The sequence below is a fragment of the Cervus elaphus genome, chromosome 5 (genome assembly GCF_910594005.1).
Source record: "Cervus elaphus chromosome 5, mCerEla1.1, whole genome shotgun sequence".
In the NCBI taxonomy this organism is placed as follows: Eukaryota; Metazoa; Chordata; class Mammalia; order Artiodactyla; family Cervidae; genus Cervus; species Cervus elaphus.
In genome coordinates, this window is record NC_057819.1 from 92,272,460 (window position 1) to 92,293,367 (window position 20,908).

Below are 20,908 nucleotides of genomic sequence, written 5' to 3' on the forward strand. Positions count from 1 at the left end.
GAAATTATAGCTTCCCTGGTGACTCAGATGGTAAACAATCCACCTGCAATGCGGGAGACCTGGGTTGGATCCCTGGGTTGGGAAGATCCCCTGGAGAAGGGAATGGCTACCCAATCCAGTATTCTGGCCTGGAGAATTCCATGGACAGAGAAGCCTGTCAGGCTAGAGTCCATGGGTTGCTAAGAGTGGGACAACTGAGTGACTTTCACTTTCACCAACACCTAGCACAATGCCTTGCACAGTGTAGCGGCTTCACAGACGTTTGTTGCATGCATTGAAGTCATGATCTTTGCCTCTGGAACTCACTGATAGAGTAGCAAAGCCTTTAATTCCATAAACACCCAGTCTGAGTCCAGGGGTCTACAGGGATAGCAGTGGGCCCCAAAGGAGGGGCATGCTCTTGAGAAGGCACTTAGCTTCATTCAAGGTCGTGCTCAGTTGTTTCAGTTGTGTCCAACTCTCGGCAACCCCATAGACTGTAGCCCACCAGGCTTCCCTGTCCATTGGGACTCTCCAGGCAAGAATACTGGAGTGGGTTGCCATGCCCTCCTCCAGGAGATCTTCCCAACCTAGGGATAGAACCCTCATCTCTTATGTCTCCTGCACTGGCAGGCAGGGTCTTCACCACTAGTGCCATCAAGATCAGGTTTCTCCAAACCATCAGAATCTCTCTTTCTACCTCCTAACTGCTACCAATGGCTGTCAATACCATGGAGACACAGCATCTGTGGAGAGAGTGGATCCTTTCTCATTGACATCTGGGGAGGTACGCTGTTCTCGTTCAGCTTTGAGCAATGAATGCACAAGAGAAGCTTCATTAGACCTCTGAAACTGACTAGGGCTCATAACCTTGAGGTTGGCTGAGCCTGAGACTGCTATGCCTGTTCATTTCAGCCCCTGGACCAAAGCAGGCCTCTTGAATCACCAGTCTCACCTGCTCCCATTCCCAATGTGGGTTTTCTTACCCCCGCTGCTGACCTCCCTCCTGCCCTGTTCATGCTGTTATCTGGTACCCTTGTCCCTTCCAATTAGATTCCTCACCCTCCTCAGCACCCTAACCTATTCGTGCCATATGTCCTTGCTCATATGTCTCCTCCTATCTGGCATGCTCTTCTTGCCTCTCTTATTCACCTGAAAAAAACATTCTTTCCTCTATGAAGACTGAGCTTAAGCATGACTTCTTCTACGAAGGTGTTTTTTGCTTCCCCTCACATCATGTCTTTCAAGATTTTCTTCATGTTAAATGTTGAATGCAAAGCAATCAGATGACACTGGTTCTTTAAAAAAAAAAAATGAATACAATCTTAGGCAAAGTAACAAAGCCATGGTATCAAGAAAGGAGGTAAAAATCCTCTTAGTATTCTGGTTTATTCAGATTACACACAGAGACAGTGATCTTCAAGTGCAGTCCATGGACTCCATGTACAATCCAAGGAATCCCTAAAATCCTTTCAGGAGATTCTCGAAGTGAAAACTACTTCCATAATAGTATTAAGACTTTATTTGAGCATCAGTGATAAGAACACACACACATACACACATACCAGTGGTTGGCCAAGAAATAATCACCACCTCCCAGCATCCCCCATTATTAGAAAGCAATAAACACTCCAACAAAAGAGGCATATCAGTTTGCCTGGATTATCATTCTTCCATTCAACAAATGCTTAAAGTTCACCACTTGGGCAGCAGGCACACAGCTGGCCCAGATTTTGCACTGACCAGCATATGGCCCCTGCCCTCAAGGGGTTCACTCTCAGAAAGGAGACAATTACATAAAGAGATGGCTGCAAAACCGTCTCTTTAGTCCAGTGTCTCAACCACACAGAAGAGCGTGGGACTTCCTGAGCAAGTGGTGCTATTCCAAGCCTTTGGTGAAACTGTCCGTCTGCCAGGCAGCCCCTGCCACTCCCTCACCCCAAGTTAGCAAAGGCGGCCCGCCCGTGGTCCCCTCTTCTGACAGCAGGTTTCCCACTGGAGCAGATCCCACCTGGAAGAGAGATGCCTCAACCTTCATGCAAGTTCTGAAATTTTATCTTTATCTAGGACCATACATTTCAATTAATGAATTAAAACATGAAAGAATGATCCCGCCTGGCAGCTTTCTGTCTGCCTGCCTCTAACCCTCAACATCGAACATGACAGCACACAGTAGGGAACATACACCAGAGAGCTGATGTATTTACTTCATGATCTGCTGATCAGCTGAGCGCACATGGGTGTATCTGAGTTACTGTAAGTCACGTGATTGCAAGCTCATCCTCTGGCTGGGAGTCCTCGGGGGACACTCACCACTGGTGTGGTCTCTCTTTGCATCTTCTGGCTGCTCCGCCCACTCCAGCCGGTCACCCTGATGTTCCCTGCTCGCCCTCCCCCCTGCCTCCCTCTCACCCTCCTTTCCCTCTGCCCCTACTGCTGTCCTTCCCCTCTTAAATCTAGAGGGTTTGGTACATTCACAGACCCAACTTAGTCATTTTGTGACCTTGAAAGGGGGCTCAATCTCTTGAAAAGGAGCTCCCTTCTCCCTGGCTCCCCAGGCCGGGTCCTGGGTGAAGCACTTGGCATACATTAGGGCTTATGACTGCTCATTGCGGCCCCGTGAGGTAGGTACGGTCATTACTGCCTGGATAGATGGGGAAACTGGGACTGAAGGAGGCGAGGTAAGTTACCCGAAAGCACTCTGTGTGGAGTTGGGACGTGACCCAGGTCTGCCTTCTCCACAGACTTCAGGCTCACGACGACCCTCACGACTGCTTGCTTGCTCCTCCTCCCTCTCCTTCTAAGATGGAGCCAAAGTAGGCAAGAGCTGGTCACACAGATCACGGGTTCACTGCAGCCTGAACACATCGGCGTCTACTGCAGATGCCCGGGCGTTTTTCGTTTCGACACTCTGAGACACGACAGATCCCACGAAGACAAAGACCAGGGCTTCTGTCTCTCTGGGCTGGGAGGATCGGTGTCAGAAGAGCAGCTGCTGGGCAGACCGCTGGGCACAGTGCAACTGTGAGGGCTCAGGGCCTGGGGTGACAAGCAGGGACAGGACAAGCCCACAGAGAACTAAAAGCTGATGTTGCGGGAGCCAGAGAGATGCGTGAGCACCACGAGGGCGTCAGAGGCCGGCTTCCTCAGAAGGACATTTACTGGCCACCACATACCATGTCCTGTGTCAGGCTCTTTGATTTCATCTTATCTAATCCTAATGAAGGAAGAACTGGACTTGAAGCCAATACCCTCGAAAAGCCACCGAGCTGAGCTTCAAATCTAGATCAGCCTGATTGTAAAGCCCATGCCCTGTCCTCTGCACAGGCTGTTGTGTGAGGGGATACCAACTCTGCCTCTCAAAGGATGACGTCCAGAGTAAATGAATCACTTTCAGAGCAAAGTGAGAAAACACCTTCTCCCCAAAGCTCACCTCATCACCAGCTGGAAAAGCAAATGTGAAGGACGCTGGGGACACCAATGTGGCAAGAAGCGCAGTCTGAGCAAATAACAAGCTTCTCCTATTGCTGATTTCCTGCTCCCAGCCAACCAGGCCAATGGATATCCCAGCATGGCTGCTACTGCTGCTAGGGCCGGGCGAAGCGAGGGCTCTCCATGTCAGCGTCGCCAAGTCAGCTGCACTCTTTACACCCTGGAGTCTCAGTTTTGTTTTTTATACTGTAAGACAGAGCGATCATTAGGAGTGGGTGAGGGAAACCGGAAGGGAAGGGAGGACCCGGGAAATCCTGATAACTGTGGTCACTAGGCCTCAGTCGCCTCCTGCAGGGGCTTCCTAGAGGCAGTAGCACCTTGTCAGCAGGCACCAGACAGTCAAGTCTCTAGTTGGTACCCATGGAAAAGGAAGCTGATGGAGTTGGGGAGAGAGGACAAGAACGACACTGGGAACACTCGAACTGAAAACTGTGGTCGGTCCAGCCTTCACTTCAAGCTGAGTCTTATTCGGAGGGGAAAAAAGAATCTCAGGTTCTAGAAAACAACAGTCAGAAACCATCTGGTCTTATCCCTGAGTTTGAAAAACAAATCCTAGACCCCACACCTGGAGGATCTGATTCAGAAGGACAGGAAAGTGGGGTGTGCTCCAGCTCTCAGGCTGTTCTAATACCAAAGTGTGAGGACCAGCAAGCCTGTCTATATTCTGACTCCCTTCCTGCCGCCACCAAAACAGATACTTGAATGTTTCCTCAGTAACACGGCCTCACCCAGCCAGCTTTCCTCTCTGAGCCGTCACAAGGCTGCTGTCGGTTTTGGCACTGTTGTTGCCTGGAAGACTCTTCCGTCTTCCTGTAGCCCCATCTTAGCTTATTCAGCACTGTTTGCCTTTAGGGACTGAGGATGTGCACCCCTTTGCAGAAACTGCAACCGGAAGGAAATCTGCCATCCCCTTTAGTCTTCTGGAGGAGGGGAGCTGCTGGTCAGGGGCAGGGGAAAACACTCATCAGTCTCAACTGTGGGGCTGGGGCGACCCCTAGTGGTCACAGAGATTATAGCCCTCAACTCCCAACTTGCAGGTGGAAACAGGAGCCAAGGGCTTACTTTGTTCAGGATCCAGTCGGCATCTTCAATGGCTCTCTTAATAATCTGCTGGATCCTCTCAGGGTTGTCCTCATCCGAATGAACCCGGAAACTCTGGGGGTTTAAGTATAAGACACAATGACTTGGCAAAAATCAGGACTGGCCGCTTCAGAGCTCCAGTCAAGGGCCAGGCATGTGGTGGGCATGGGGTACTTGGCATTGCTCTTACTCTTCCACACAGTTTTGTTTTGTTTTTTTTCACACACAGTTACGACAAACCTGCCCTGAAGTGAGCAAACAGGCTCCAAAACTCTAACTCGCCACTAGGCAATGGCAGCAGCATCTGAATCCTGGACTGTCTGACTACACAGCCTGTGCTCCTACCAGCAGGGCAGCCGTGAAAGGGAAGACTGGCCCCGAGTTACCCCCGAATCAAGCTAGGTCCAAAGGTTATCAGGCAGCAGGGGCCTAAGGACGCTTCCATCTCTCTGCTGCTCCCAGGAAGCCTACTGTCAGCAGGCTGAGCTTGCTGCATGCCTTCTCCCTGGGGAAGAACAGAGTTTCTCTTGGTCCCTGTTGGAAAGTCAGGCAGGGAAGGAAGGGGAATGGGGAGGGGGGCTTTGGAAAATCCAGCCAGGCCCAAAGTGGCGCAGTGTGGGTCTGCTGTTTGCCTTGGCCAGATGTTCCCCTTTGAGTAGCAACATGAGACTCAGGTCCACTGGTGTTGCACTCGTGGCCCTTCAAAAGAACTGGTTACTTCCTCTGACCTGCCACTCTCAATCCCACGTCCTCCTACTTATCTTCAGGAGCAACTCAAATGCTCACCTCTAGGAAGTCCTCTCTGATTCCCTCAGACAGTTAATTGCTCCTTCTCCATATTTCCACAGCTCTCTGTTGCTGCCTTTTTTTTTTACTTTCAACATCATATTTGTATACATTTTAGTTTTTAACTTTTTATTTGGAAATAATTTCTAATCTACAGAAAAGCTGTAAGAATAATATGAAAGAATTCTCTACTGGAAACACCAACTGTTAATATTTTGCCACATTTGCTTTATCATTCTCTAAACGGGTTTGTATAAAAATCTGAGAAAGCATTTAAATGTTGCAGGTATCATGCCCTTCATCCTTGAATACTTCAGATGTGTAAACACAGGCATTCTCGTACTTGACCACAGTAATCAAAATGAGAAACACTGACATAATACTATTATCTAATCTACAGTTCATATTTCAACTTCATGAATTTCCCAGTAATCTTTATCATCGTTTTTTCTGGTCCAGGATCCAATCTGGGATCACTCCTGACACTTAGTTGTCACGTCTCTTTAGTCCCCTTTAAATCAGAGTAGCCGTCTGCCTTTGTGTTTCATGACATTGACGTGTTTGGTGTGCACAGGCCATTAAGTGGTAGATGGTCACTTAGTCTGGGTTACCTAATGTTTCCTCATGATTAAATTCAGGTTGTGCATTATTGGCAGAAATGCCTGTCAAAATGATGTTATGTCTCACACTCAATTTTAATTATCCATTCAGCTGTCTTATTCAAGCCTTGGCACAGAGTTGGTGTGCCCAGATGATGCATTCTGTTTCCTAAACAGAAACTAGAGAGGAGCTGGGCTGGCCAGCACTGCTTTCCGGTAGCTCTTACTCAAATGCCACCACCCGACACCATCACCACCTGAAAGACCAGCCCTGCCCACTGCCACTGGCCCCCAACCCTGTGACGGCCCCACCACAGGAAGCCCCACCCCCACCCCAAGCCCAGCGTACCCTGCTCCCACCTGCCTGACGGCATGCTTATAATGCTCCTGGATGCCCTCGGTTGGCAGCTGCCGGCAACAGCGCAGCAGGTATCGGTAGAGCTGCAGTGGCGTCTGGACGAGCTCTGCTCCCGGTAGTGGGGCCATCCGCCAGACCTCAGTCCCTGGAAAACACAGAGCATCACTTCTAGGCATCCAGCCAATACTTTGCCCTGGCCGCCAGTTTCCAGCACTCTGCGAAGCAGGCGTATCTGATCCAGTGTGGATGGAGGCCAGATCCCCATGGAACCGAGCCCCTGAGCTCAGGCTGGGCATCAGCCCTGCAGGAGGCTCAGCCCCGAGCAGACCCGCAAGGACAAAGGTGGGAGGCACGGCCGCATCCTGTGGTCTTTCTTCTGGAGACTGACAAGCAAGAAGACCCTGCATCACAATCACGGAGAAACCAGCTGACTTCAGGAGGATGAAGCGGAGAGTGGAGATGCCCGGAGGTCTGAGCCTCGCTAATCAAAGTGTGGTCCTAGACGGGCAGCACTGACATCACCAGCAGCTAATGAGAAACCCAATCTCACCTGAAAACAACCAGGCCTGCAATTTAACGAGATGCGCACAGGATCCTGCCTGGACTGCGACCACAGCATCTTGCCTGGTGTCCCTGCCTGAAGCCTGTCATTCCCCAGCCGCCGCCACACTGACGCCAGGATGAGCTCTGGAACCAATGTGCTGGGCTCACTCCACTGTCAGAGGCAAGGATCTTCTCCCAGATCCCCTGAGCCATCAAGTAGGTAACCTCTTATGCCTATGCACACACGGCCCCCTTAGCCTGGAGCTCCCTTCCCCATCTCCTCCCCCTTAGGCACCGTGCTTGTCCTTCCAGGGCCAGCTCAGTGTTGCTTCCTCCAGGAAGCCCTTTATGACTGTCAGCTGCTTGGTTGCGTGAGGGGGCTGCAGTGCCCTGTTTCTGAAGCTGTTATAGCACTTCCCACACTGCTGGGGACTCACCTGCTGCCAGGGCTCCAGAGCCTGGCCCAGGCCCCAACACTTCACTTCGTGCCCTGTTTGTTGAACTGGATTGAAAAGAATCTGTTATCTTCTCTGCACAGATTTCCCCTCTTAGAGAGACGCTCACTGTGTTCCAAATGCAGGAGCTAAAAGACCAAGATTAAGTAGTTGGCCTTGGTTTAAAAGTAACATATAAAAAAGACAGACAACCTGCACCCCCTCTAAAAAATAAAGAACCAGGATAGGAAATTTAATCTGTCTTAAACTAGGAGAGGAAACTTACTAAGGAGCTAAACTAGGAGAGGAAAGTAAAGAAGAGCTAAACTATGAGAGGAAACTTACTAAGGAGCTAGTTTCAGAGGCTCTTTCATTCCATTTCCAGCATATTATCTTCCTGGTAACAATGTCTGTCCGTCTCCACAGCTAAATTTGCCAACTGCTCCTTGTATTTTAGCCTCTCTCTCTCACACTGGGTGGGCTCATGGCCGCTGACCCCCATCACCCATCGTCCCACTTGGTAACATCCGGGGATGAGCCACTGGGGCTCCACCCTTCCAGGTCTCCGCCCCCAAGGTCTGGGCGGGGCTCCACTCCAGGCCTGACCATTCAGAGCCCTTCATCTACATGGTCGCTGGGATTGGCTCACAGATGGGCACGTGACAAGCTGGTCCAACCAGAGCAGATCTCACTGCCTCTGCAGGGGTGCTCCACTCTAGACTTGAGGCTGAGAGGACTTCACCCTCAAAGAAGCCATCTTGCCTCCTCTAGAAGCCTGAGACTGAAGCGACAGGGCAGAGGGCAGAGCTGAGACCCTGAGTGACACCAGGTGTGAAGAAGTCACCTGAGCCCAAACACCATGTACCTGAAGGTAGTCCCACCCCTAGATTTGGGTTTGTTGTTTTGTCACTTGCAACCAAGAGAGTCCTGACTGATGGAGAAATCCAGCCCTCCCACATTCTGCGTCCCCAGTGAGCTCCGACGGCTCCAGCTCTAAGGAAGACTGCAAACAGGGCAGGGCGCAACCTGCCAGGCCAACTAGCCACACTTCAGCGCAGCAGAGAGGGCAACCACATATGGTGGGGCAAAGGCTTTCAAGGGCCACCCACAGAAGACATATCATCGAAATCCCCAACCTGATGGGCAGGGCAGACTCCCTGGACAGGCTTCCCCAATCTATATAAAGTGCTAATCAAACATTGTAAAATGCTAGTCGTGTAACAGATGGTTACCATCTGCAGTCTTTAAAATTAACACTTGGAGAGAATGCAACTTTGTTTAAAAACTCAATACTTAGAAACCAACCCAGCAAGTATGGGCGGGAGATTATTTTCAGCTCAATTATAATACTTAGTCATTCTCATAATAACGAGCAGAGAATGCCTGTGTGGGTCCACTCAGAAGAGTTTAAAATGCTTTAATTTAATTTAAAGCATGGGTTTGCTATTATTTAAGGCGCAAGGAACTTCATATCACCATTGCCAAACCTGTAGTCAAACCCTGTGGCTAGGAACGCTTACTTCTCATATCCTGCTCTTTGAATTTGACCTTAGCCTCTACCTTGGCTCCCTGCCTCATCGGAGACACCTCTGTCTTCCCAAAGCCATCACAGAGACAGCCCACCTTCTCTTCAATCCTCACACCACTGGTCTGTGTGTGTGCGTGCACATTAGTCCCTCAGTCATGTCCAACTCTTTGTGACCCCATGGACTATAGCCAGTCAGGCTCCTGTGTATGGAATTCTCCAGGCAGGAATACTGAAGTGGGTAGCCATTCCCTTCTCCAGGGGATCTTCTTGACCTAGGGATGGAACCCAGGTCTCCTGCATTGCAGGAAGATTCTTTACTACTGAGCCACCAGGGAAGCCCACCACTGGTCTCTAAATCCTAACAAATTCTACCTCTGGACACCCCCTCAAATCTGTCCCCTCCTATTTCTGCTGCATAGGCTTGGCTCAGACTCATATCACAGCTCAGGCAGACACTTGCGAGAGTTCCCAACAATCTACTGTCTGCCAATTTATTCTGCAATCAACAGCCAGGGTGAATCTTTCCAAACACACATCACAGCAAGTCATGCAAAGCCCCTGATGTCCACTCCAGCCCCATCACTCATGACAACTTTTCCCAAAACATGGGACAAAGATGAAAATATTTTAAGCAGTATATGGACCAACATCCTTTTATTGTCATACTTTGATATTTATTTTTCACGTGTAATAAGAAAAAAGTTCCATAATCTTATGGGTATCACAGCTCAAAACAGTTTAAAAACTGAACGGGCAGAAAAGTGATTTTTAAAAATATATCAAGAAAGTGAGAATCTGGATATGCCAAGAGTCATGAAGGTGGTACTGAACTTTGAAAAAGCACTGGTCTATAGAATAAATTGCATACTGCCTTCCTCCCAGACCCGCTCTTGATCTGGCCCCTTCCCACCACCCCTCAACACATCACCCACGACTCGCTGAGTCCAGGCAAACGTGAGCTCTCTTGGCACCCTGCAGACAGCCGGTCACAAAGAGCTGGACAGAGCTGAGCGACCCAGCACACATGAGCACAGCCCCCGGGCATGAACCACGTGAGCATCTGCCACCCCTGGAAACAGGGTCCTGAGGAGCGTCACAAAGAGCCGGAAGAGAGTTCATGCACTGCTACGTGGGTCTGAATCAGCCTCTTCCTGCTTTGAACTTTTCTGGAAGATCCTGTTGCCTGACCTTCCAGAAATGTCTAGATCCTTGCCCAGTTCTCCAGCTTTTCCCTTGATTCTCAGAGCTTCTAACACTCTTTCAATAATTTCCTTTTGGTTAATTCCTCCTACCCCTCTTACCCCCACATGGAATGAGACTCACTTCCTTATCTGTTTGCCCACGGAATAACCTTCTGCTTTCTTGTCCATCTCCCTGCCCAGCCAAACCCCACAAGGGCAAGGACTGTGTCAGGCCCGCCACCTCGGCGCCTCTGCCCAGGCCAGCCCTGGGCACCCAGTGGACTCCTCCATCAGTGCTTGCTGACTGAAGAACCTCAAAATCCAAGCACTCCCCAAGCTTGAGAAAACAGCAGCTCAAGCCTCCTCGCTGCCTTCTCGATCCAAAGGTAAGAGATGGTCCTGTGCGCCTGCCCACTATAAAGTGAGGACCGCTGCCGTCCGCACGATCCTCCATGCCTGGGTACTTCTGGGCATCACCTCTGGCAGAAACACCCTACTTTTCCACCCAGATACTCCAGGCTTCTTCCAGCTTCCAGCTCATCCGCAGGAACTCTCGCAGGCCACCGACGCCGCCTACTTCACTGAGTCTAGAGAGGCCCTCAGACCAGAGTATCCTCAACTCCCCTCCACCACAAAATCCATCTTCACCTGAGACCCAACCAAGACGCTAAGCATGGGGCAGGTTATTTTACAACTACCCCCTGATGAAAAGCATTATCATCCCCACTTTGCAGATGTGGAAACTGAGGCTGAACAGTGGGCTGACATGCCCATAAACACACAACCAGTGAGCAGCGGAGCTGGGTTGTGGGCTCTGGCTCCAGCTCCAGCGCCCCAACATCCCTAAGTTCTCGGACGAAAGGAGGCCTTTCCTTTTCCAAGGACTCCTTAGGCCTGGATTAACCCAACATCCTTCTCAACCGTTGCCTCTTCAATCTCTCCCTATGCTCAGCCAGACTGAGCCTCTGAAAACAAAACTCTCATCTTTGAGCCCACTGCTTGATATCTTTACATGGCATCCACAGAACAAACCCAAGGGTCTCGAGTATGTGTGTATTTGTGGTGGAGTGGGGTGTTGAAGATGTTCCCCAATCAACCCCTTATCTCTACCCCATCTGCAACCAAATCCCCACACACTTTCCGCTCTTCCCAGCTCTACCCTCTCTGTCCCTCCCACCGTGCCTGGCATGCAGTGGCTACTCAACAGAGGGGTGTCTAGAGTGAATCCTCCCTCTCCCCTACAACTGTCAGGCCACTTGTCTGCCCCCGAGTACTGACTGAGTAGAACTGTGAAGCATGTGGGCCCCAAACCATGGTAAGGCTGATGTGAGGATTAAATAAGAGACACATGTGCCTGGTTTATGACAGTGGCTCACGGAATATGACCTCCCTCTCCCAGGCCCTGCTCTGACCCTGGAGGAGCAGTAAAAGAAAAGAGAGTAAGTCAAGATGTCCTTTTCACGCTTCTATCTGAAAGAACCTGCCTGCCAATGCAGGAGACACAAGAGATGCGGGTTCAATCCCTGGGCTGGGAAGATCCCCTCGACGGCAAAAGAGCAACCCACTCCAGTCTTCTGGTCTGAAAAATTCCATGGATAAGAGGAGCCTGGTGGGCCACAGTCCATGAGGTTGCCAAGAGTTGGACACAACTGAGCACACATGTCCACAATAGGAATGGCCTGCTAAAGGAAGCCTTTGGTGCAAAGTGAGATCAAGAGAGATTTGTGGGTTTCATCGACTCAGTAAGCTCTCTATACATCAGAAAGGAAGAAAAAAATAGACGTTTTTTCCTTTTAAATCAAACCACAGGTCAGGTGAAATTTATTTAGCTTTTTCCCAAATCAGAAGTGAGTTCTGGTTACTCATCCTACAGCCTTTAATGAATTAGAAACTTACAAAAACACCCGAAGTAGCAGGCTCATGGGAAAAGGTGTCAACTTGAATGAATAGAAATAGTGCAAAGTAGGTCACCCTTCAAAACCAGGATGCCAGAGCCCTGAACGCGACCTCCGCACACGGGCTGTCAAAAAATCTCTTCTTACTGGCGGGGAGTCACCCAGTTTTTCTCCCTCAACTCCTTCCCTCTCAGCAGTGCACTGAAGTCCTTTCACTTCAGAGCTGAGATCTGCTCTGGAAAATTTTACTCACTGTTCTGAGCTCTGCCTTTTGGAGCTAAAGTCTCCCTAACCTACTGCCAAGTCCAGACTGTCAGTATTCAAGGTCAGTTATCCCAGACCCCCAGCCTTATCGTTTCTGAGATAAGCAAGCTAAAAGTGCTGTAACCCCCATCTCACCCACCCTCCTCTCTCTGGACACACCCCCTCATTATCCATCTCACTTTTTTTTTTTTTTAAATTAATTAATTTATTTTTTTCAGTGGGTTTTGTCATACATTGACATGAATCAGCAATAGATTTACACGTATTCCCCATCCCGATCCCCCCTCCCCCCTCCCTCTCCACCCGATTCCTCTGGGTCTTCCCAGTGCACACTCTTAAACATACTCCAGAGGGAAAAACCACAGTTTGTGTTCTGACCAGGTCCATGGGCACTGGAGCTCATGGGGGCAATTCCCAGCTCCTCTACCTGGGAATCCAAGGAATGCAGCCCAGACTGCCTTCTCTGCTCCAGCCCTCATATGGCCCTGGCATTTGACTCAAAGGAACTTTTTCCCCATGAACTATGCTTAAGTCTGTTTCCCAATCTTATATTTTATTAATTCAGTCCAGAGTCACAATCTGCCACAATCTCTGGGGTACCAGATCCTGTCTGTTATTCAATTCAATTCACCACAACAAAAGCAAAGAAGCAATCACATACGAGTCACAAATGGGGTACAAAGAGACAGTAACTTCAAGAAGCTCTGCAGCCACCCCTGCAAGGCACCCGTTCGGAGCCTCTAGCCCATGTGTGACTCTGGACTCAGCCCTCAGAGCACAGAGGTGGACACCTGGCAGGTTCCCTGGCTCTCCCACCCAAGCCTCTGCACAGCTGACGGCGTGTCTTACCACCTACCATTCAGGGAGTGACTAGCGTGTGCCAGGGGGGTGCTGAGAGCTTTACATGTGTTCTCTCATGTATCCTCAGAACGGCCTTATGGACTGGGTATCATTAGCCCCATTTTATAGACAGGGAAACAGCAACTCTAGACATAAGCAACTTGCTAGAGGCCATATAGCTAGTACATGGTCAGGTGAGGAATCAAACCTAGGCCTATTTTATTCCAAAGTCCATGCCCTTACCTGCTCCTAACACCACCTATGTCCATATCTAAGACACTCACAAATGTTGTCCAGATCAGGGCTAAGGACCCCAACTGAGAACTCTCCCCAGGGCTCGTCAAGACCAGGTCCCAGCATCCATGGAAGCACTTGACTATACTATGTCCAGTTCCTGTTTCTCGACCTTCTCCATAAACCCTTGTTCCATGCTTTTCAGAAGCCCAAGACCCTCATCTATGGCTTCCCCCTGCATACAGACGAAAACACAAGTCCCAAGACTAATGTCACTTACACAACCAAAGGAGTAACCAGAGATACCAAAACAAAACAAAAAAGCTCCTAGGAAACTCTGAAGAGTTTATGGACTCTTCAAAAGAGGATGACAGAATACAGGAGAATGAGACAGAATAAAGAAAAAGAATGAAAATAAAGTCACAAAGGGAATTTCCTGGGAGCCGCACGGCATCACCATCAGAGATGCTGAAAAATAGGGCTTCGGCCCCGTTTAACCCCACTGTCTCTTTCCCTAACCTGTGCCCTGACAAAAAGACACCTAAAAATAAATTGGGGAAAAAGCCATACATTAAAAAAGAAAGAATGGAACTACAGAAAATAATCAGAAATTATGCCCCACTGAGCACAGATACAAGCTAAATTAAGCCTGAACAACCCATTGTTTAAATATGCAATTATTCTTCGGGATGAGGAAAGTCGCAATACAGGAACAGAATGGTTCTGCTCCCAATTGCAGGGCTCCAGCTTGCATGCACATTCTCTTAAGTTAGAAATGGAACAACCCTTGCTCCTCCAGTCTCTCTTCACATGGTCAAGGCTCCAATCCCATGTTCCACCCTTGAGCCTTGCAGCCTCCGTAGACACTACCTCTGTTTCCAGCTTTGGAACAGTTCCTCCTAATCAGACTCCTTCCAGTCTGGCCCCCACAGTGCCACCCACGGACACATCCTACAAAAAACACACCCTTCACCAGCCTCTGTGGAATGTTCTTTATTCAAGTCTGGTTGGATGAAGTCTGTTTCCATCTTCTCTCATGAAACTCACCTTCTCTGATCTTCTGCCTCCTCCTCTATAAACTGGACAACGGATTATGTACATCACTGGGGGATTTGCAAAGATCACACAAACTCACATCAGTACAGTGCCTAGGCCAGGGGCTGGCACCATTGTATACTTGGACATCTTAGCCTTTCCTACTCTACCCAGCTACCTGTGATCCTAGATGTCTGTGAGCTTCTGGGGGACAGAGACTCTACTGTATTAGTCACCCCTCCATAGTCAACAGTGCCCGGGAACATAACAAAATCTCAATAAATGTGTACTAATGGAGTCTCACTTACCAGAGAGGAACTAAAGGCAGGAGGAGGGGACTGTCCTGAAGACATGAAGCCAGCAGGTGGCAGAGCTGGGCCTCAAACTCGGGTCCTCGGGCTCTGAATCCTCAGCTCTATTACATGTGCTGTCTCAAAGGATCTCGAACATCACATTTGGAGGCCCAAACCACCCTGGGCCTTCATGTGTTAGAGGTCAACCTGGTGAGGTCATCCCCCAAAAGCAAACCAGAAACATCATCCAAAAGGTAAACACACTGGTTGCAGAGCAGAGCCACCAGCAACCTGAGCTGAATCTAGTGATATCAGACTGCTTTGTGCCAATGGCTTTACCCGCACAGGCCACCACAGTCTATCCGAGGGTCAAAGAAGGAAACTGGCACAGCTACCAGATGTCAGATACTGGGCTGGGTATTTCAAAGGGGCTACTTAAACGGAGGCTCAAGGTCACACAGAAGAACCTGGTGAGAGCCATAGCTGGGCTTCTCTCTTCTTAACTCAAGCTCTTTCTACACACACCAGGGCTTGTCTCCAAGGGCTCCTAGTTTACCGTTTTCCTCTCCTGCTCCTCCGCCTTCTGGCCTCCTTGCTGGCCTTCACATACCTAACCACTCTTCAGGGCACCCACGTGGCTCACCCGCCTGTGTATCCAGGTCTCACCTGAGACCTTCTCTGACCACACTGCAGTCCCGCCTTCTCTGCTCCACAGCATTCTTCTCTTTGTATTCATCCCCTCTGGAGTGTAAGCTCCACAAGAGCAGGGAGTTAATTTTGTTCATGGCTGTGTCCTGAGCACAGTGTGTGTGCTGAAACAGTCATCAAGCACCGATAAAGTGCTAGATGCTGGAGTTACAGAAACAATCAAGGTGACCCTTCACCCCAAGAAATTTACACATTAACAGAGGATTAAAAAAAAAAAAAAAAAACACCCAGTATTAGCTAAATACTACAGATGGTGCAGGCTTCCCCAGTGGCTCAGACAGTCAAGAATCTACCTGTAATGCAGGACATCCAGGTTCGATCCCTGGATTGGGTAGATACCCTGGAGGACGGCATGGCAACCCACTCCAGTATTCTTGCCTGGAGAATCCCATGGACAGAGGAGCCTGCAGGATACAGTCCATAGGGTCACAAAGAACTGGACATACTGAATGAAGCGACTGGGCATGCCCAGGTGGTGCAGGGGTCAAGAATCCCCCTGCCAATGCTGGAGACTCAAGAAATGTGGGTGAGATCTCGGCGTTGGGAAGAGCCCCCTGGAGAAGGAAATGGCAACCCACTCCAGTACTCTTGCCTGGAAAATTGCATGGACAGAGCTGCCTGGTGGGTTACAGTCCATGAGGTCGCAAAGAGAGGGACACGACTGAGCACGCACACACACACACACACCACGAAGTGGAATTCACGTCCCGAGGACTGGCACACGGGGTCCCTCACCCAGTCAAGGGTCAGAGAAGGTTTCTTGAGAAAGGGACATTAAATCTGAGGGACAAGGAGAGTGTGGCTGGGTGAAGGCAGAGAGAGCGGCCTGAGCCCTGTGACTAAACTAAAAAGACACTGAGATGTTCACTTTAACGGGGTGAACTGCATGCCGTGTAAAAACAAAAGGAAAGGTTAACTCCCAAGGGCTCAGGAGTTCCGGCCATGGACTCGATCTGTTAGGCAGTAGAGTAGATGAAGGTGACTCGAGGTAAGCGCGCTCACAGGGTGCTGCGAGCACTCGGGCCGCGCAGGGCCAAGACTGCTTTTAAAAAATTGACAAACCGAGGCCCGACAGGTACATTTCACAGCAGGCCTGGCGCCCGCAGACCCCTGGGCTCCTCGTGGCGCCCCCAAGCGCCCTCCCCGAAGTCCTGGGCCTTCTCCCCCGACCCCTGGCCCTCAGCCAGCCCCGCGAGGCCTGCGGCGTGTCCATGGAGCCGCACTCCGGAGGACACGGGTCTCTGGAGGCCAGAGGGTCGAGAGAGCGGCGCTGAGTCTTCCACAGGCCGCGCCAGGTCGAGTACACCCCGAGGCCTCCTAACTGCAGTCCATCCCTGCCGCCCCAGGTGGCTCGGATCCCCGCGCGACCGCCCACACTCCCGCCCTCGGCCTGCGCAGAGCCGCTCACCCGCCTCCGCCGGGGAACATTCGCCTCGGACGCGGCGGCCACGAGTGCGCCTGCGCCCCCCGGCCGCTGAAGCACCGCCCCCGCCAGGCGACTGTTTGCGGAGCGCCCTCTTCCGGGCGCGCGTGGGACTTGGCGTCTGTTAATGAGGGAGCTGTATTGCGTGCCCTTTCCCCTGATCCGAGCCACCCTCTTGAAAAAAGAAAGCTGTCCAACTAACAGCCTTCTTCTCGGAGAAGGAAATAGCAACCCACTCCAGGATTCTTGCCTAGGAGAGCCCATGGACAGAGGAGCCTGGCGGGCTACCGTCCATGGGGTCTCAAAGAGTTGGACAGTTGACTGAGCAACAGCCTTCTTGAAACACCCACTGTTCCTTTTGGCTTTTGCCACCTCAGAGACAGGGCTCCCCCCATTTTCCTGAATATGAATTGCTACTAAAATATGAAGAGTGTTCAAGATCTGTGAAAAGGCTTGCAGGCGAACTTTTCCTAAGCCACTGGTGTTGATGACGGAATTATATTTGGATGGGAAGCTGCGTATTGAGTCATTTCATCAAATTACAGTCCCATAACACCTGTCAAAAGAATAAATATGACAGTAATAGTCATGCTTCCTTTCAGACCCATCTATAATTATAATTGAGGAAAAGAATACAGAATTTAAACTCATAGCGACTGCCAGTATCTTTCTTTGAAAATGAAATAATGCTGTTTTATTAAATAGGCTCTCCCTGCTCTCTAATGTTTAGAGCTAAAGTGCTTCTCTGAATTGATTTAAATACAAGTTTTATATCCTGAAAGAAATAAAGATGAGTCTTTATCTTAAGACAAACCCGCTGTTCAATGATGCTGCTGATCTTCTCTCAGCTGATGCCGAAAAGGGAGTTAGGTTGTTAGTGGGTAATATTGCTTCTGTTCACATCTCCGTTCTCTAGGGCTTTTTAAACCTATTTGTAATGAAAAGGCTGATTTCCTTACACAGACAGACTCCATGTGTAGCTGATTTAACAAGACAACTTTTTATTTTAACTTTTTTTCTTTTTCTTTCTCCTTCGTTCTTTAGTTTATTTTTGAAGGGAAACATTGCTCCCTGATGGCACCTGGGAATCTCTTTTTCTTCTTTTAGGATGAGAAAAGTAGGAGATATTTCTTAACGGAAGTGCTGTTTTAAAGTTTTATCTTTTTTCCTAATTACCTTTAGAGTCTCTTTCCTTCCTCCCTCCCTTCCTTTTTTCCCTCCCTTCCTCCTTCCCTCCTTTCTTTTCTTTCTTTTTTATTCCTCTTCACCTAATATACTAGCCTCCCTCCAAAGCAGGTGGGGGTTGCTCCCCTGAAATATTCAGGCAATGACCTCAATCCTTCAACTTATTTTCAATATGTAGACTAGGACCAAATATATCTGAAAGATACAATTGTACCCTCATAAATCAGTCATTTATTTACATAAACAAGGGCACATCAGTGTGGATCCAGTTGATACATCATGAAGCTTTTAAAGCTCTTATTAGGAACAATCTGCAGTATTACCATCCATCCATTCCTGTTTTCAGTCTCAAGATTGCCTAACATTTTGATGAAACATTACAGTCTGTTCTTTGGCCCTATCTCCCTTTTGTTCCTAGATCGCTGTGTTCTTGCATCACAAACATTGTTCTAATACCTAGATCTTATAAAATATTCAAGATGCAAGCTGTTCACTTTACCTCAGAAAGACTCCACCTTCAGAATCATTGGTGCCTCTTCTGTCTTTACAAACAATTTTAACCTTTCACAAAAATTTCCTTATAAGCATCCAGGAAAAAAATAATAATAATCCAAAGTAGAGTAGGCTTGGATAATAATGTCCAGTGTTTTCCAAATTGTGATGGAAACCTAGATTTTGAACTAATTGGATTATAATACTTTTAACGTGACAGCAACCTTTAGGTTCTTACAACTTCAGTGGTAAAACTGAAGAATTCTTACAGTCCAAACAGTCACTAAAATGACACCAGGCACACAATCTAATGAAAATCCAACCATTCTTACTATGTCATCATCCTCTATACTGACATTTTAGCAGATGAACACCCTCATGTCAGACACTGCGTGAGTGATATTTAGAGACAAACAGAATTGAAAGTCTTTACTTAAGAACTTGGTTACCTAAGAGTTGGCGGTCCAGAGGACATGTTCTCCCAGGGGCATTTATCGACTTTCGTAAGAAATACATCATTCAATTCTCTTGACTTCTAACAATATGTCATTTAACCTGACAACTGCAGGTTTGTAACAATATCTGTGGGAGAAGTTAACAAGTCTTGATGCTTCTTCTAGTTTAAAACTCTTTAGATTTCAAAGAGACATGATACATTTGCATCCTCTGATTAAATCAGGTTATTGTCTCAAAAGCTGACCATGTAAATAATTCAAATTCATTCATCACTGTACAATAGATTTAATAAGCATAATAAACACTTTGAAGAAAACACTCAGGACCTTTGGTCTGCCCTTGTTCTCATTCCCCATTATCTCAGATTTCCCTGTGAACAGAAAGAGTAGTGCTACGTGGTTCTCTTCTATTCAAAATATGCAAAGTTGCTATTTACCAGTTGCAATTTGCATGTCTCAAATCCTGCCAGAACACAGGGTGAGGGGCCTGGGGTGACTGGTGAATGTGCCAAAAGAGGACACCAGGGTGAAAATGGAAACCCTTATGAACAGATCTTCTCCACCCTGGGGTGTTGCAAAACAACCCTCACTGACTACTAAAGATTTTGTTAAAGACAACGAAAATATTGGGTATAAAAGGTTATGTGAAATCTCAGAGGACTAGTGTCTTTTTTCTTTAATTGCTGGGTTGCACAAGGGGATGAGCAAGGATTTAAACACACACATAAAAAGAGTAAAAAAGGAAGAAGGGTACAACTGTGACTGTTTACACTAGGAGAGTAATTTACTGCCTGGGTTTTAGCCTTCCTGGACCTCTCTCTGTGTTTCTTTCTGCAGCTCTGTAAATCTAAACTTGCTGACCAGCATAAATCACTCTAGATTCTCAGTGTGTTCTGTAGTCATATATCTACAGTGGCCACACGTGAGACCACGCTGATCGTCAGATGCATGTCATCTCTGAATATGCAGTCTTTACTTTTTCTATTTGAAAATATGCTCAATGTCTCATGATTTCAGATTATAAATAACATGCACACAGGCATGCAATTTTTCGTATTAATCAGTTTTGGAATGGAATTTTTCCCATAAAAATTGTAAGTGCCTGCCGGGTGTGTATATGGAGATATTCACAAAGGATCAAATGTGCTCGGGAATATTTTTCTTTTTTGCATGTTGATGGCATTTTACTCACGATCCACTTTAAAATCACCTTGTTCACAAAGTGTAATCCTGTTTCCACTGACTACATCTGCAGAGCATTAAGCTGGCCACAAAGAAGAATTAAATGCCATGGTTAATAGAAATAGAGACTGTATGAAATGATCCACTTTATTTAAAAGTATAATTTGGAGGAAGATAAGAGACAAAGTGTAGAGAGGAAGGTGGGAGAGAGAAGAGAGGGGTTTTAAAAAAAAGGAGGAGGAAAAAAAAAAAAGGAGGGAAGCGGAGAATGAGAAAAAATTAAAGGAAGTTATGTTTTCCTCCCCAAAGCCTGATAAAGTGAAGTGAAGTAGCCCTGAACAAAAGGCATCATCAATTAAGGGAAACCATTACTCATTTTGGCCCAGAAGTAAGGCGTTCTGATCAATCAAATAGGGTTAGGGTTAGCTGGGCTTCCTTGGGGGCTCAGACAGTGAAAAACCTGCCTACAAGGCAGGAGACCTGGGTTTGATCCCTGGGTTAGGAAGATCCCCTGGAGAAGGGAATGGCTACCCACTCCAGCATTCTTGCCTGGAGAATTCCATGGACAGAGGGGCCTGACAGGCTACAATCCATGGAGTCACAGAGTCAGACACGAATTGAGCAACTAACACACCCAGACTGTGGTTAGTTACCTTCCACTTCAGCAACCATTTGTTGAGACTCCTCCATACAAAGCCCAGGGTCTTAGCAGAAGCCTCTGAGCTCCATCTCTCTCAGTCCTGTTCTCCTGTCCTTCTCCACTTTTTGTTAGAAGCACATCTGATCTTGACACTGTCCTCTTTAGCTCCTGTAACGGCTTCTCAACCTTCTCTGAATAGATATGCCGGATGCCTTACCACATCCAGCAAGACCCTGCAGGATCTTCCTTCTCAGGCTTTACCTAGTGTCCCTAGTTCCCTGC

The 20,908-nt window shown here is 48.3% G+C and overlaps 1 protein-coding gene across 2 annotated transcripts; it reads right to left on the reverse strand.

The window, feature by feature from the left end:
- Positions 1 to 1,482: 1,482 nt before the first annotated feature.
- Positions 1,483 to 16,723, reverse strand: LYRM9 (LYR motif containing 9). Of its 2 annotated transcripts, none has more exons than XM_043903148.1 (4): positions 16,658 to 16,723; positions 6,297 to 6,439; positions 4,534 to 4,626; positions 1,483 to 3,657 (listed from the first exon to the last, which is right to left on the reverse strand). In XM_043903148.1, the coding sequence occupies exons 2-4, from the start codon at positions 6,420 to 6,422 to the stop codon at positions 3,640 to 3,642; spliced, it is 237 nt and encodes a 78-aa protein (XP_043759083.1). In that variant the 5' UTR covers positions 6,423 to 6,439; positions 16,658 to 16,723; the 3' UTR covers positions 1,483 to 3,639. The 2 variants fall into 2 exon arrangements, with proteins under 2 accessions (XP_043759083.1, XP_043759082.1); XM_043903147.1 differs by lacking the exon at positions 16,658 to 16,723 and adding an exon at positions 7,275 to 7,405.
- Between the last annotated feature and the right edge of the window lie 4,185 nt (positions 16,724 to 20,908).